This window comes from Thalia democratica, chromosome 1 (genome assembly GCF_965202585.1).
Source record: "Thalia democratica chromosome 1, ktThaDemo2.hap1.1, whole genome shotgun sequence".
In the NCBI taxonomy this organism is placed as follows: Eukaryota; Metazoa; Chordata; class Thaliacea; order Salpida; family Salpidae; genus Thalia; species Thalia democratica.
This window is the reverse complement of record NC_139165.1, coordinates 79,230,268-79,244,164: the sequence shown is the minus strand read 5'-3', so window position 1 is coordinate 79,244,164 and position 13,897 is coordinate 79,230,268. Positions and strand designations below refer to the sequence as shown.

The window sequence follows — 13,897 nt, the reverse complement described above, 5'->3', positions numbered from 1 at the left end:
ATCAATTTTTAAAACTTTATTTTTAATTATTAAAAAAAGTTCTTTTACTTTTGTATATTTTTTTTAAACTAAAGAAGTTTAGTGAAGTAAATTCTGTTATCGGTAATCATAAAAAAGCTTTACCTAGATTTACCAAATAATTCTGAGATGTATTATTTTTACACTAGGCAATTTTTACACTTAAGAAATATTAGCTTAATATAACTGTGCAAAAGTAAGATAAAAATTTTATATACATTCAACAGTAAAAGAAGACATTGTGACTGCTTTCGTTTTGTTCGGAAAAATGTTCATTTCTGCATCATTTGCAATAATTTCCAGTTTTACAGCCGAAATATACCCGACTACAGTGAGGTTTATCTTGTTTATTTGATCAGCTGCATATAATAAAAAATATTTTACATCAGTCATAAAAGATTAAGCGAATAAAAATTTGTAGTAACAAAAGAATTAAAAAAACATAAAACTCATTCTACCATTTTCTCCTGTAAAAAAAGTATCATTAATATATTTTAAATGACATCCGGAAAATAATATTCCATTTATATTAATAAGTTTATAATGATAACAATAAATAACTTTATCTTGATTTTAACATAATTTTTTATTTTTCTCGTAAAAACTATCACTTTTACTGTATTTTGAGGTTAACTAACAATAACCTACAAAAAAGAATTTTTAACAAACAATTGTACACCATTCAGGAGTAAAGCAGTGAGATTTGGAGCAAGCTGTGGAAGAATTGGAAGTATAATTGCACCATTCGTAATTTGCTTCCAGTACGCCCTACCCTACATTACCACAGTTAGTAAAAGTCCTGATTTATAAAGTTATGTTTTTACAAGCGATTTTGTTGTATTGAAGTTTAAATACATTAGAAGTATCACTATGACGGAAAAGTGCATAAATTACATATATATATTGGTATTACTATAAAGCTTTGATACATCTCTGGTTCAATATATTTCTTTTTTCATAGTTTTATTTTCAACGGAATAGTACAAACATACTTTTAGGTTGTATTCGGAACATTAGCGGTTTTTGCTGGAGTATTGGCAATTTGGTTTCCTGAAACGTTGGGCAAGAAAATGCCGGTTTCCACAGAAGACGCTGAAAAGTTTTAAAATGGAGAGAAAGAGTTTGTTGCATTGCTGTTGATTATTGATATCTTAGTTTTATTATTAAAACTAATATTACCCACAAATGTTTTTTTATTTCACTTACTTTTTATAATTTTTAAAGTCTAACAATTTTTTCATTTACACCTAGAAATTGTCTTAGTAACTTTTTTTCAGCCATAACGAATAATACATCATTTTTAATAATAACAGGATTGTAAAAAATGTTTTAATACTTAAACAAAAATATTATAACCAATCAATACTTACAGGCTCGAATCTTACTGCGATGAAGAAAAATCAGACGGATTTTGGGCGACTCGTTTCTGATAAAATTATATATATTTATATAACTTAGCTTCTTATAACTTCATAAAAGACGTTGCGCACTTAAAGCTATTTAACTGTAGTAAAAACTAAAGTTAACTATACTTTTTAAACTACACTAATACTATGATAAATTACTGTAACTTCTGTAATCTAGTTTTCTCTAAAATTTAAAATATCACCAGTGTTCACTTTTGTTAAACTATTTTAATTATTCAACACTTGAAATTTTAAATTAAAGTATCAAATTTGTTCTATGAACTTTATAAAAAGTATTAAGATTATAACAGCTTATTTATAATTTTTCTAGTTTCTTATGTTAGGTAATTTGTGCTTATTTTAATATTTCATTTTATTTTCTCATAACGACAAAAACTTGTTAATGTCATACAATTAAAATACTTTAAATGAATTTTTTTATATAATCAAAATACAAAATTAAATAACTTTTAAAGTATTTTTTACAACAAAAACTATTAATTATTAAACGTTTTGCACATTTATTTATATGATTTTGCTAATCAACACTTAACAATAACACTATTTCTTGTTTGGAGTTCAAAATAGTTTTAAATATTTATGTTGCACTTTAGAATGACTTAGCACGTTTTTTGAACAAGTATTTTTTTTAGTTTTTTTTATTCTGAGATTTATTCTAAATTTTCGATACATCTTTCATCCGTCTTTCTCTAACTTCTAGTTTTGTGTTTATATTTAAGTAGTTTTAGAAATAAAGATCAATCATTGCAAATTTCTTGCGTTGTTGTAAATATAACTTAGTATTTTTGGTTTCAGTAAAAAATTATACAAACGATTGTATTAACAAGTAAGAAAGATAGATTTATGATTAAAGTTTTTATTTGATATATTGTTGTGATTAAAATTATATTTCGAAACAAAATTTGCTAAAAATGTTAAGAGCGTTATCGTTAATATTATTGTTAGTATAAAACTTGTTTATGTTGAAAAAAAAGTATTGGTATTTAAATAAAGCTATGTTGAAGTAAAACTTTTTTTTAATATATAAACATAACCCAAACAGCCGTAAAAAACTTCATTCAAAACTTATAATTTTTCAAACAAACAGTTTCAATGTGAATCAAACTTTAGTAAAAACATGCAAAAGACTTGTAGCAAGAATATTTAATACACACACTAGCAAACAAGAGAGATGAATAAGTATAAAGTTCTTGGAACTTTTCCTTAATACCATATGCATTGAAATTAATCGCGACTACAATAGTTAAGTATATTTTTCATAACTTGATAACAATATTTATAGTAAGCATTATTTACTTGATGTTCTATCTGTTTTAGTTAACGATTTTATTGCCAGTTGTTTACTCAGAAGCTTATTACGCTCAATAAACATCGAATCGATAAAATCGTTAATTTGAAGCACATTGTTATTGCAGGAAATACAAAATTTCCGTATAAAAACAGTTTATAATTTTTCCTGACGAGTATTTACGTCAGAATCATTGGTTTAAATATAGGTTTGGTCTTTTAGCTGGTGATAATATCTAACAAATTCTTCTTATTTTTTCTAAAACTCATTCAGCTTTTTCTACTTTGAACAATTGCAAGTTTATTCTTATTACAGCTGTATAATTTTACAGTTTTTTAAATTCAATCAATTAATAACTTACTTTAATGAGAGTGCGATAAAAAAAGTAAAAACTTCGTTGCTAAGAAAAGGATGTGTTTTGTCTTAATTTGATAAAAAGTTATATTTAATTCAATAAATTTCAATCGATTGAACTTCAGTAAGACTGTTTTTCAATAAAACTTTTTTTTTTCTGTTTACTTTTGGCTGCTTTCCAGCTCTTAAAAGTTAAACTATTTTCTAATTAACAATTATATATACGTTGTACATCGGTTTTTTTCTAAACTTTGATAGAGCTGAACAAAAATTAAAACAAACTTATAACTCTATCTGATATTACTGTTAGCCAACTTAACTGCTAGTTTATTATTTATAAAAGGTAACTTTATTAAAACAGTTAAACACAATCTTATAAAACATTCTGTTTCTTATATCATAAAGTCTTACAAAAAAAGTGTTAATTTAGGTACGAACAAAATATGAGCAACAAAAGTCTATAGTAGGCTTTTAGCAAGTTTAAATAGATGTAAACAGTCGTAAGGTATTTTGTATGTGGTTTAGAGAAGCTTATTTCAGTTTTTACTAACACAATAATATTTAGTTTGATGTTATGTGCTTAAGCATGGATGTTTGCTGATAATATTGATAACGAAATTAACCAGTAAATTAACGGAGATACCTAAAATGAGCTGACAAACAGAATTTGTATCTATTTTTTTTATCTTACTTTGTAATTATACTTTTAAATTTACATTTATTAATGTTAAAATTAAAATAAAAAAACTTAAATTTAACTTCAGCAATAGCAATATTATTCTTAGTTTATGGTGTAGGGCTTCTACTGCTGCTAAATATAATACTTATAAATGTTTTTTTAATATGTTTACTAAATGTCGTTTTAAATAAAAACAACACAACTTAAATATTGTTTTTGAGTTTTCTTGTTAATTAGAAACTGCCAAAAGGTAATAGTTTTGAACAAATAAAGTTTTTTCAGTATTTCCTAAATTTTACATAATTTGCGGAATATACTTTCTCTATGTTTTAGGCGTTTTATTGTTTACCTATTCAAATACTTTGGAATTTCATAACAATTCGTGGTCTTATTATGTCTAGTTTAAACTAAAAGTAAATTCTCAAAATTTTTGTAATTGTATGAAAATTTGTAAAGCATTACGAAACATTTTATTATTTTATATTTGTATTGTAAGATTTTATTTTGTTTTGTTTTTAAAAACTTAAAGTTTGCAAACAAACAATTTAATTTTATGCAAATAATTAAAATTTATTAATAGTAAATAATCTTTTAAAATAATTATACATTTACACCGTTCTTTTTTTGACAAGATTTAGTTATATATTTTTTCTAAGAGATAAAAAACAATTTTCCATAGTTTTTTAAAAATTATTTTACTTAGTGAGTTTATTAAGGTTTTAATAATAAGATTGGAAATAAAGACACCTTCATTTTTGCACTGAATTGTAGTCATCAACCTAAAATTTGTGTCATTTTTAGTATAAATTTAATAGATACTTTAGGTTATCTCTAATTTTTTAATACTTTAAAGGTAAATCAACATTAAGTTGGCATATACTCTCAAATAATATTATCAAAAACAACTTGTTTTTTTTAAAATAACTAAAAATCTATTTTCAGATGGCTTTTTGACAACGGAAAGAATCCAGAAGCGAAAAAGATTTGTGAAAGGATGATAAAAAGAAATGGGAAGGTTTTCTCAGATGATCTTTGGGAAAAAGCTAAAATAAAAGATAAATTCAATTATGCTCTGGTAACTTTTGTTTCAACTTTTAAAAAACAGAATTGATAAGAAATCGGTTTATAAAACCATTTATAATTGTATAGAACATTCTTTTTAATCAAATAATTATATATAATTACTTAAGATGCATACAGTTACAAGTTTATGGAAGTTTATTTTTAAATACTTTGGACAAAACTGTTTTTAATACTTGAACAGATTTGTTAGTACGGTTTTTAATATTACTTGAAAATAGTTTTTTAAAAGCTAACTTAAAGTTCATAAATCGCTAAAGTAATAGTTATAGCTGAAATAAAAAAAAAACAGGATGATAATGAAGTAAAAGAATCAAACTCAATGAAGGATTTGTTCAAGCATCGTAAAATGAGACTGATTACTTATAACATATCAATTTGTTGGTTTGTAAATTCCATGGTTTACTTTGGTCTATCTATGAATGCTAGCTCTTTATCTGGTAAGTTTTAAACTAATAAACATTTTGTTTTTATTTGTTTTGTTTTATTTTCGTGTACTTTTGTTTTTGTTGTTTGTCATGGGACTGTAGATTTTTGAATTTAAAATTTTCAACTTAACAATTTAGCTTAAATAGGTGGAACAATATTTCTTTATAGTAACGACTTTTAAAAATAGATTGAGAAATATTAAATATTTTGAAATTTAATTTTTGTTCTTACTATAAGAGTATAATATTAACCAAGTAGTAGATAAACTTATCGGAGTATAACATTATAGACATGCTTTTGTATCAGCTTACTTTTACATAATGTATACATATCTTGTTTGATATAAGTTTTATAAGACACTTAAACAACAGCAACTGTTTTCCAAAATTAAAATTTAGAACTTTAACAGATTAATAAAATAATAAGTTCTTGATGTTTCTAACTTCTACAAGCAGTGACTTTTTGAACAACGCGTTGAACGCTTTAGTCGAATTTCCAGCTTACGGATTTATTGTTCTTTCTAGAAGAAAAGTTCAAAGAAAAACAATTTTGTGCACTTGTATGATTGTGGCCGGAGTTTGCTGTCTATAATGGTTAAGGATACTTTAAATAACTTTGATAACAATATTTACAGTAAAAACTATTCACGTGCTGTTCTATCTGTTTCAATTAACGATTATATTGCAAGTTGTTTACTCAGAAGCTTATTACGCTCAATAAACATCTAATCGATAAAATCGTTAATTTGAAGCACATTGTTATTGCAGGAAATACAAAATTTCCGTATAAAAACAGTTTATAATTTTTCCTGACGAGTATTTTCGTCAGAATCATTGGTTTAAATATAAGTATAGTCTTTATTTAGTGATGTTATCTATAAAATTTTTCTTTTTTTTTTTTTTTGAACTAATATCGATTTTCTACTTTAAAAAATTGCAAGCCTATTTTTATTACAGCTGTATAATTTTACATTTATTTAAATTCAATCAATTAACAACTTACTTCAATCATTACAATAAAAAGTAGTAAAAACTCCGTTTTTAAGAAAAGGATGTGTTTTGTCTAAACTCGATATAAAGTGATATTAAGTTCAATAAGTTTCGATCGATTGAACTTCAGTAAGACATAATTACAATAAAACTTTTTTTTTTTTTTTCAATTTCTAATGCTGACTTTTGACTGCTTTCAAGCTCTTTAAAAGTAAAACTAGTTTCTAATTAACAATTATATAAACTTTGTATTTCGGTTTTTTTCTAAACTTTGATAGAGCTGAACAAAAATAAAAACAAACTTATAACTCTATCTGATATTACTGTTAGCCAATTTGACTGCTAGTTTATTATTTATAAAAGGTAACTTTATTGAAACTGTTATACATAATCTTATAAAATATTCTGTTTCTTATATCTACTAAAGTTTTATAAAGTCAGTGTTAATTTTGCTTAAGTACAAACAAAGTATGAACACCAAAAGTCTACAGTAGGCTTTTAGCAAGTTTAAAGGTATGTATATTCCGCAAATTATGTCAAATTTACGAAATACAAAAAAAAACTTTATTTGTTCAAAACCTTTACCTTTAAGCAGTTTCTAATTAACAAGAAAACTCAAAAGTAATATTTGAGTTGTGTTGTTTTAACTTGTAACAACTTTTAGTAAACATAAAAATTTACATTAAAAAGTATCATATTAGCAGCAGTAGAACCCAACTAACACTAACTAAGAATAATATTACTATTGTTAATGTTGAGTTTAAGTTTTTTTTATTTTATTTTTAGCACTTGTTAATATTCGATTAAACGTATAAACATAAAATTAGATAAACAAAATAAACAAAAGTTCTGTTTGCCAGCTCATTTTTTGTATCGCTATTAATTTACTGCTGAATTTCGTGATCAATAATATCAGAAAACATCCATGCTTAAGCACATAACATCAAACTAAATATTATTTGTTTTAAAATCTTAAATAAGCTTCTTTAAACAACTTACAAAATACCTTACGACTGTTTACAGTAAACTAAATCGCGTGCTTCCGATTAAATCAGCCAATAATCAAGTAAATATTATAATCATAACATCTGACTCAATTAATCACTAAAAGTCTAAACGCTTTATAAGCATTGCTATCGTATAAATATTGAAAATATTTTATCCAGTTTCTAAATTAACTGTGAAATATAGAAGCTTGTATAACTTACAGTTTGCTTTATTTTTACTTAATGTTTTTAAAATGTAATACTTCATACTATTTTACATAAATTCAATGTTTATTAATATGATTTTAGACAAGATTTTTTTTATAAACTAGTTTTCGTTTTTAAATTAATTTTACATTATTCTTATTAAGTTTTTCAGGTTAAAAATAAAGTGAACAGTATGTCTTTTGCCATGGGATATAACTTTACTTTTTTTGTTTTTTTATATTAAAAAACTAAAATATATATAATTTTTTATTCCCATTTTTACTAAATGATTGATAAATTTTTGTAGAAAAAATTTGAAATTAAAGCAACTTTAAGAGTATTTTTAATTGTTTTTGTTTTAAGTTTTCAGCATTTTTACCTTTTGAAATTTTTTTTTGCTTAAAATTTTTGTTTATTTCTATTATAGAATTTTTAAATATCAAAATTAAAATAAAAACAATAAATAAAACAAAACATTATTTGTTATAGTGATGACAATAACTAAAAAAAATCATTAAATAAACAACATGTTAATTTTTCAACATGAAATTTTAAAATAGTCAGTAGCTTTAAATGAAAAACAAGTTTGAGAAAAACAAGTAATAAATTCAATGATAAAAGACAAATCAATTTTCGTAAACTCAGTTTTAACAATTCAAACTCGTTTAGCTGCAAATATAAAAAAATAGCAGTCACGTACATATTGTAAATTTATTTGTTTAGCTGCCTTATGGTTTATAAACTAACACTTTATCGACTTGATATAAATAGAACGCCGCATGTAAAGTTTTCATCTGCGATAAACTGTGCTTGTTTAATGTTTTTCTTTGTTGTTTAATTAACTTTGATTGATTTAAAATATGCCGAATTAAACTTTATTTTTTATAATTAATAAGGACGATAATAGTCCAGTTTCGCTGCAAAAAAACGAAACAAGCTAATTTAAGATCTATATATTCGTAACCAAGTCGTAAATAAGTCTCCTATGATTTTTTATACGCATATTTAGTCTGTATAAAACAATTATTTGTTTTGTTTGAACTTTCAAAGTGTTTTGTTTTTTGTGTTGAATATAAACTTATGCTGTTTTTGTAACGGATTTATTTATTGTGCTGTGCGTACTTGACATTAAAGAGGGTAATAATAAAACTTTTTAACGACATATTAAATATTGTTATAATTACATCCATAACTTTTATTGAATTATTGTAAATTGGTTTTGAAACGAATATTTTAAAGATTGACAGTTTACATATAGATAAACTTTTTTAGTCATAAAACTTCCTTTTGGCTACCTCAACATAAATTCCAGCTTTTAATGATCTTTTTTTATTAAACGAATATTTTTGGAAATAGAAAAAAACAATCTCATTTGTTATTGAAAGTATTTTTTAAACTGTAATTAAAACTAAACTAGAATAAACGATGAGTAAAATTTTTGTTGGAACATACTGATTTATGTAACTCAAGTGCTTTTTAATTCTTGTGTCAAAATATTGCGTATTAAAATTCTTTTTAATAATAAATTTTCAATCAGTTATACATTTTCGTGACAATTTTTCAATCTAAAACTTTTAAAACATTTAGTAAAATACAGAACTACATAATTTGTAAAATTTATTTGAAAACATTATTTTTAAAGCTTCAAAATACCTGATGAAACTTTGAGCTCTAGCTTTTGATGGTTTTGTGCAAAAAATGCGCAAAAAGTATTTCTGTAGAATTATCTAAATGTGTTTTTGGAATCAACACGTTACATTAATGTAGGCGTGAGAGTTATTTTTATACAAAAAATTATTGGAAAGTACCAAGTGAAGTTAATTAAAGCAAAGCTGAAAGAGCTATTTCAACAAAACATTCAAAATACTGAGATTGTTCAGACTTTTTTAAATGAACGTTTTTCTTTATACATGATTAACAGTTATATAAGGGCATTGGGTAAACAAAAATCACTATTTTATGTAATAGTCGAAAAAATACGTAAAACATTAAAAAGTGTTTACTTTTTTTACGTAAATTAAAAAGTTATTATTGACCCATGAAACATATAGACGTGACCTGTATTTATAAGATTTTTTTAAATCAATTTTGTTACGATGATAACTTACTTAATGTTATTTTGTCTTAAGAGTATAAGCAATCATCCAAAACAAACTAACTAATTTAAAAAAATTTAACAAAGCTTTTAAGAATTTTTATACCTAAATGACGTCTGGTTTATTTGTCTGAAAACTTTTAGTTATATAAATAATAAAAATATAACTATTTGCAGCTATTTTTTTAGTAGATTTTAGAGTAAATCTTTAACATATAAAACGTTTACAATAACTTGTATTTTGTTTTTTATGTTGCTAAGCTGTTGTTATAAACACTAAATGAAATGTTAATTAAAAATGATAAATATAAATAAAAAAATTTAACTTTTACGTAAATGTGTACTTATTGCGGCAATAAAATTGTATTTACTTTTCACTTAGCTACAAGAGTTAACAAACAAAAGCTTGAATTCAGAAGCCATTAACGTTTAATAACTTTCTCTATGTTATATGCGTTTTATTGTTTACCTATTCAAATACTTTGAAATTTCATAACAATTGTTGTCTTATTAAGTCTAGCTTTAATTAAAAAGTATATTCTCAAAATTTTTGTTATTGTTTGAAAATATGTAAAGTATTACAGAACATTTTATTATTTTACATTCGTTTTGAATTATTTGCTGCTTTACACTTGTTCGTTTTATTTAGTAAAGTTTGAAGCATACTTAATTAGTTCTTTATATTTACGTAACTTTAAAACTTTGAAAAAAATACAATTTTAATCTATGCGAATCATTAAAATTTGTAACAAACTCAATAATAACAAAAGTTTTACTTTAAATAGTTATACATTTATACTGTTTTTCAACAAATTAAGGTATCGAAATTCTCTATGAATTAAAATTTTTTTTTTTTTATTATTTTTTCTATGATTTTTTAAAATTATTTTTTAGTGAGTTTTTTAAGCTAAAAATAACAAGATTCCAAATAAATGCATCTTCCTTTTTGCACTAGATAATAGTTATAAACCTGAAGTTTATGTCATTTTTAGCAATAATTTAATAAAGCTTCAAGCTTATTTCTCACCTTTTAATATTTTTAAGGTAAATCATCAATAAGTTGACATAAACTATTCAGATAAAATTTGCAAAAACAATTTTATTTTTGTTTTATAAACTAATACTCTATTTTTAGATGGCTTTTTGACCACGGAAAGAATTCAGAAGCGAAAAAGATTTGTGAAAGGATGATAAAACGAAATGGGAAGGTTTTTTCAGATGATCTTTGGGAAAAAGCTAAAATAAAAGACAAATTTAATTATGCTCTGGTAATTTTAGTTTCAACTTTTAAAAATTAAGTTAATGAGAAATCGGGTTATAAAATTATTTTTAAATGTATAGAATATTCTTTAAAATCAAACACTTTTGTTTATTTACTTAAGATGCATACAGTTACAAATTTATGTACGTTTTTTTTAAAACTTTGGACAAAAATGTTTTAAGTTCTTGAGTATAAATACTTGCTAGTACGGTTTTTAATATTATTTGAAAATAGTTTTCTTAAGGTTAACTTGAAGTTCATTAAGTTCTAAATTAATAGTTATAACTGAATCCAAAACAGGATGTTAACGAAATAAAAGAGTCGAACTCAATTAAGGAATTGTTTAAACACCGTAAAATGAGACTGATCACTTATAATATATCAATTTGCTGGTTTGTAAATTCCATGGTTTACTTTGGTCTATCTATGAACGCTAGCTCTTTACCTGGTAAGTTTTAAATTAATAAACGTTTTGTTTTTATTAGTTTTCGTTTTATTTTTTGTTTTATTTTGTTGTTGTTGTTTAACATTGGACTCTAGACTTTAAGATTAAAATTTCACACTTAAAAATTTGGTTTAAATAGGTGAAAAATAATTTTTTATACTAACGACTTTTAAAAATAAATAGAAATATTTTGAAATTTAATTTTATTATTTTTATCGAAGGTATAATGTTAACCAAATAGTAGGTTAACTTACCGGAGTAAAACATTGTAGATATACTTTAGTATCAGCTTGATTTTATATAATGTATATATATATCTTGTTTTATATAAGTTTTATAAAACAATTAAACAACAACAATTTTTATTCTCAAAATTTAACTTTAGAACTTTAACAGATTAGTAAAATAATAAAGTTCTTGATTATACTAATTCTTACAGGCAGTGAATTTTTGAACAACGCATTGAACGCTTTAGTCGAATTTCCAGCTTACGGATTTATTGTTATTTCTAGAAGAAAGGTTCAAAGGAAAACTATTTTGTGTACTTGTATGATTGTTGCAGGAGTTCGCTGTCTTGCCTCGACACTTGTCAAAATAGTGTTTTATGAATCTATATGTTAGTTTGTATTATTTTTTTTTCAAAAGCACAACTGTTGTGTAAAAAACACTATTAAGATTAAATTACGAGCGTTGTCATAACTATCGTATAATGATTTACCAATTTTTAAAACTTTATTCTTAGTTATTAAAAAAAGTTCTTTTACATTTGTAGATTTTATTTAAAATAAAGAAGTTTAGTGAAGTAAAATCTGTAATCGGTAATCATCAAAAATCTTTACCTAGAATTACCAAATAATTCTGAGATGTATTATTTTTACACTAGGCAATTTTTACACTTAAAAAATATTAGTTTAATATAACTGTGCAAAAAAAAAGATAAAAATTATATACATTCAACAGTGAAAGAAGACATTGTCACTGCTTTCGTTTTGTTCGGAAAAAATGTTCATTTCGGCGTCATTTGCAATAATTTCCAGTTTTACAGCCGAAATATACCCGACTACGGTGAGGTTTATTTTGTTTATTTGATCAGCTGTATATAATAAAATAAACATGTGTTACATTATTCAGGTGAGATTAAGCAAATAAACATTTGTAGTAACAAAAGAAAACAATAAGCATAAAATTTATACCACCATTTTATCTTGTAAAAAATATAATTAATAAAGTTTAATGGCACACACAAAAAACAATTATATTAATTAGTTTGGTAAGATAAAAATAAATAACTTAACTTTGATTTAAACAACAAGCTTTTATTTTTGTCGATAAATGTTATTAATTTTACTGTTTTTTGAGGTTAACTAATTATAAGCTAAAACTTGTAGTTTTGAAAAAACAACTGTACAACATTCAGGAGTAAAGCAGTGAGATTTGGAGCAAGCTGTGGAAGAATTGGAAGTACAATTGCCCCATTCGTAATTTGCTTCCAATACGCCCTTCCCTACATTACCACAGTTAGTAAAAAACCTGTTTTATAAAGTTATGTTTTTTGAATAATGTTTTTTTTTTTCAAGCGATTTTGTTTTATTGAAGTTTTAATACATTAGAAGTATCACCTTGGCGAAAAAGTGCACAAAGTACAGTTTTGTATCAATATTACGATAAAGCTTAGATGCTTCTCTGGTTCAATCTATATATTTTTTCGTAGTGTTTTTCAAGAAGTTATACAAATTCACTTTAGGTTGTATTCGGAACATTAGCGGTTTTTGCTGGAGTATTGGCAATTTGGTTTCCTGAAACATCGGGCAAGAAAATGCCGGATTCCACAGAAGACGCCGAAAAGTTTTACAATGGAGAGAAAGAGTTTGTTACATTACTGATTATAATTTATATCTTAGCTTTACAACTAATGTTATCTATAATTTTTAAAGTGTAACATTTCTTTTATCTGCACCTAGAAATTGTTTTAGTAATTTTTCTCTAGCTATAATGATATATATATACATACATATATTTTTTATTATAAAAGGATTGTAATAAATGTTTTAATACTTTTAAAATAAATGTTTTAATACTTAAACAAAAAAAACTATAACCTATCAATACTTACAGGCTCGAATCTTACTGCGATGAAGAAAAATCAGACGGATTTTGGGCGACTCGTTTCTGATAAAATTATATATATTTATACAATTTAGCTTCATTTAACTTCATAATAGACGTTTGCGCGGTTAAAACTGCTTAATTGTAGTAATAACTAAAGTAATATCCAAACTACACTGACACTATAATAAAGTATTCTAACTTCTATAATCTAGTTCTCTTTTAAATTAAAATTAATAAATTTTACAAGTGATAGGTTTTAATCTTGTTTAATTATTTGAGACTTTAAAACTTTCAAAAGTATTAAATTTGTTCTATTAATTTTATAAAAGATCTTGTGATTATAAGAGTTTGTTTATAACTTTTCTCGATTTTTATGTTAGGTAATTTGTGCTTGTTTTGATACTATTTTTCAAAACGTCAAAAACTTGTTAATGTCATACAATTAAAATACTTTAAATAACATTTTGAACGTCATATCGAAACATCATAGTTTAAATGTGATATTTTTATTTTAAAAAATATGAAATTAA

The 13,897-nt window shown here is 24.0% G+C and overlaps 1 protein-coding gene across 1 annotated transcript; it reads left to right on the top strand.

Moving 5' to 3' along the window:
* Positions 1–286: 286 nt before the first annotated feature.
* Positions 287–13,431, top strand: LOC145839876 (organic cation transporter protein-like). Its single transcript, XM_082947250.1, has 9 exons — positions 287–354; positions 705–804; positions 1,017–1,117; positions 4,709–4,841; positions 5,139–5,286; positions 11,698–11,874; positions 12,219–12,328; positions 13,003–13,124; positions 13,374–13,431. Exons 1-9 carry the CDS (start codon positions 287–289, stop codon positions 13,429–13,431), a joined length of 1,017 nt encoding a protein of 338 aa, XP_082803376.1.
* Positions 13,432–13,897: the final 466 nt, after the last annotated feature.

Bases quoted from the DNA above. Each gene is read 5' to 3' on its own strand.
- LOC145839876 (XM_082947250.1), top strand. From the start codon at position 287: ATGTTCATTTCTGCATCATTTGCAATAATTTCCAGTTTTACAGCCGAA. The intron at 1,118-4,708 runs GTTTTAAAATGG...ATCTATTTTCAG, and splicing joins TCCACAGAAGACGCTGAAAA to ATGGCTTTTTGACAACGGAA. The intron at 5,287-11,697 runs GTAAGTTTTAAA...TAATTCTTACAG, and splicing joins GAATGCTAGCTCTTTATCTG to GCAGTGAATTTTTGAACAAC.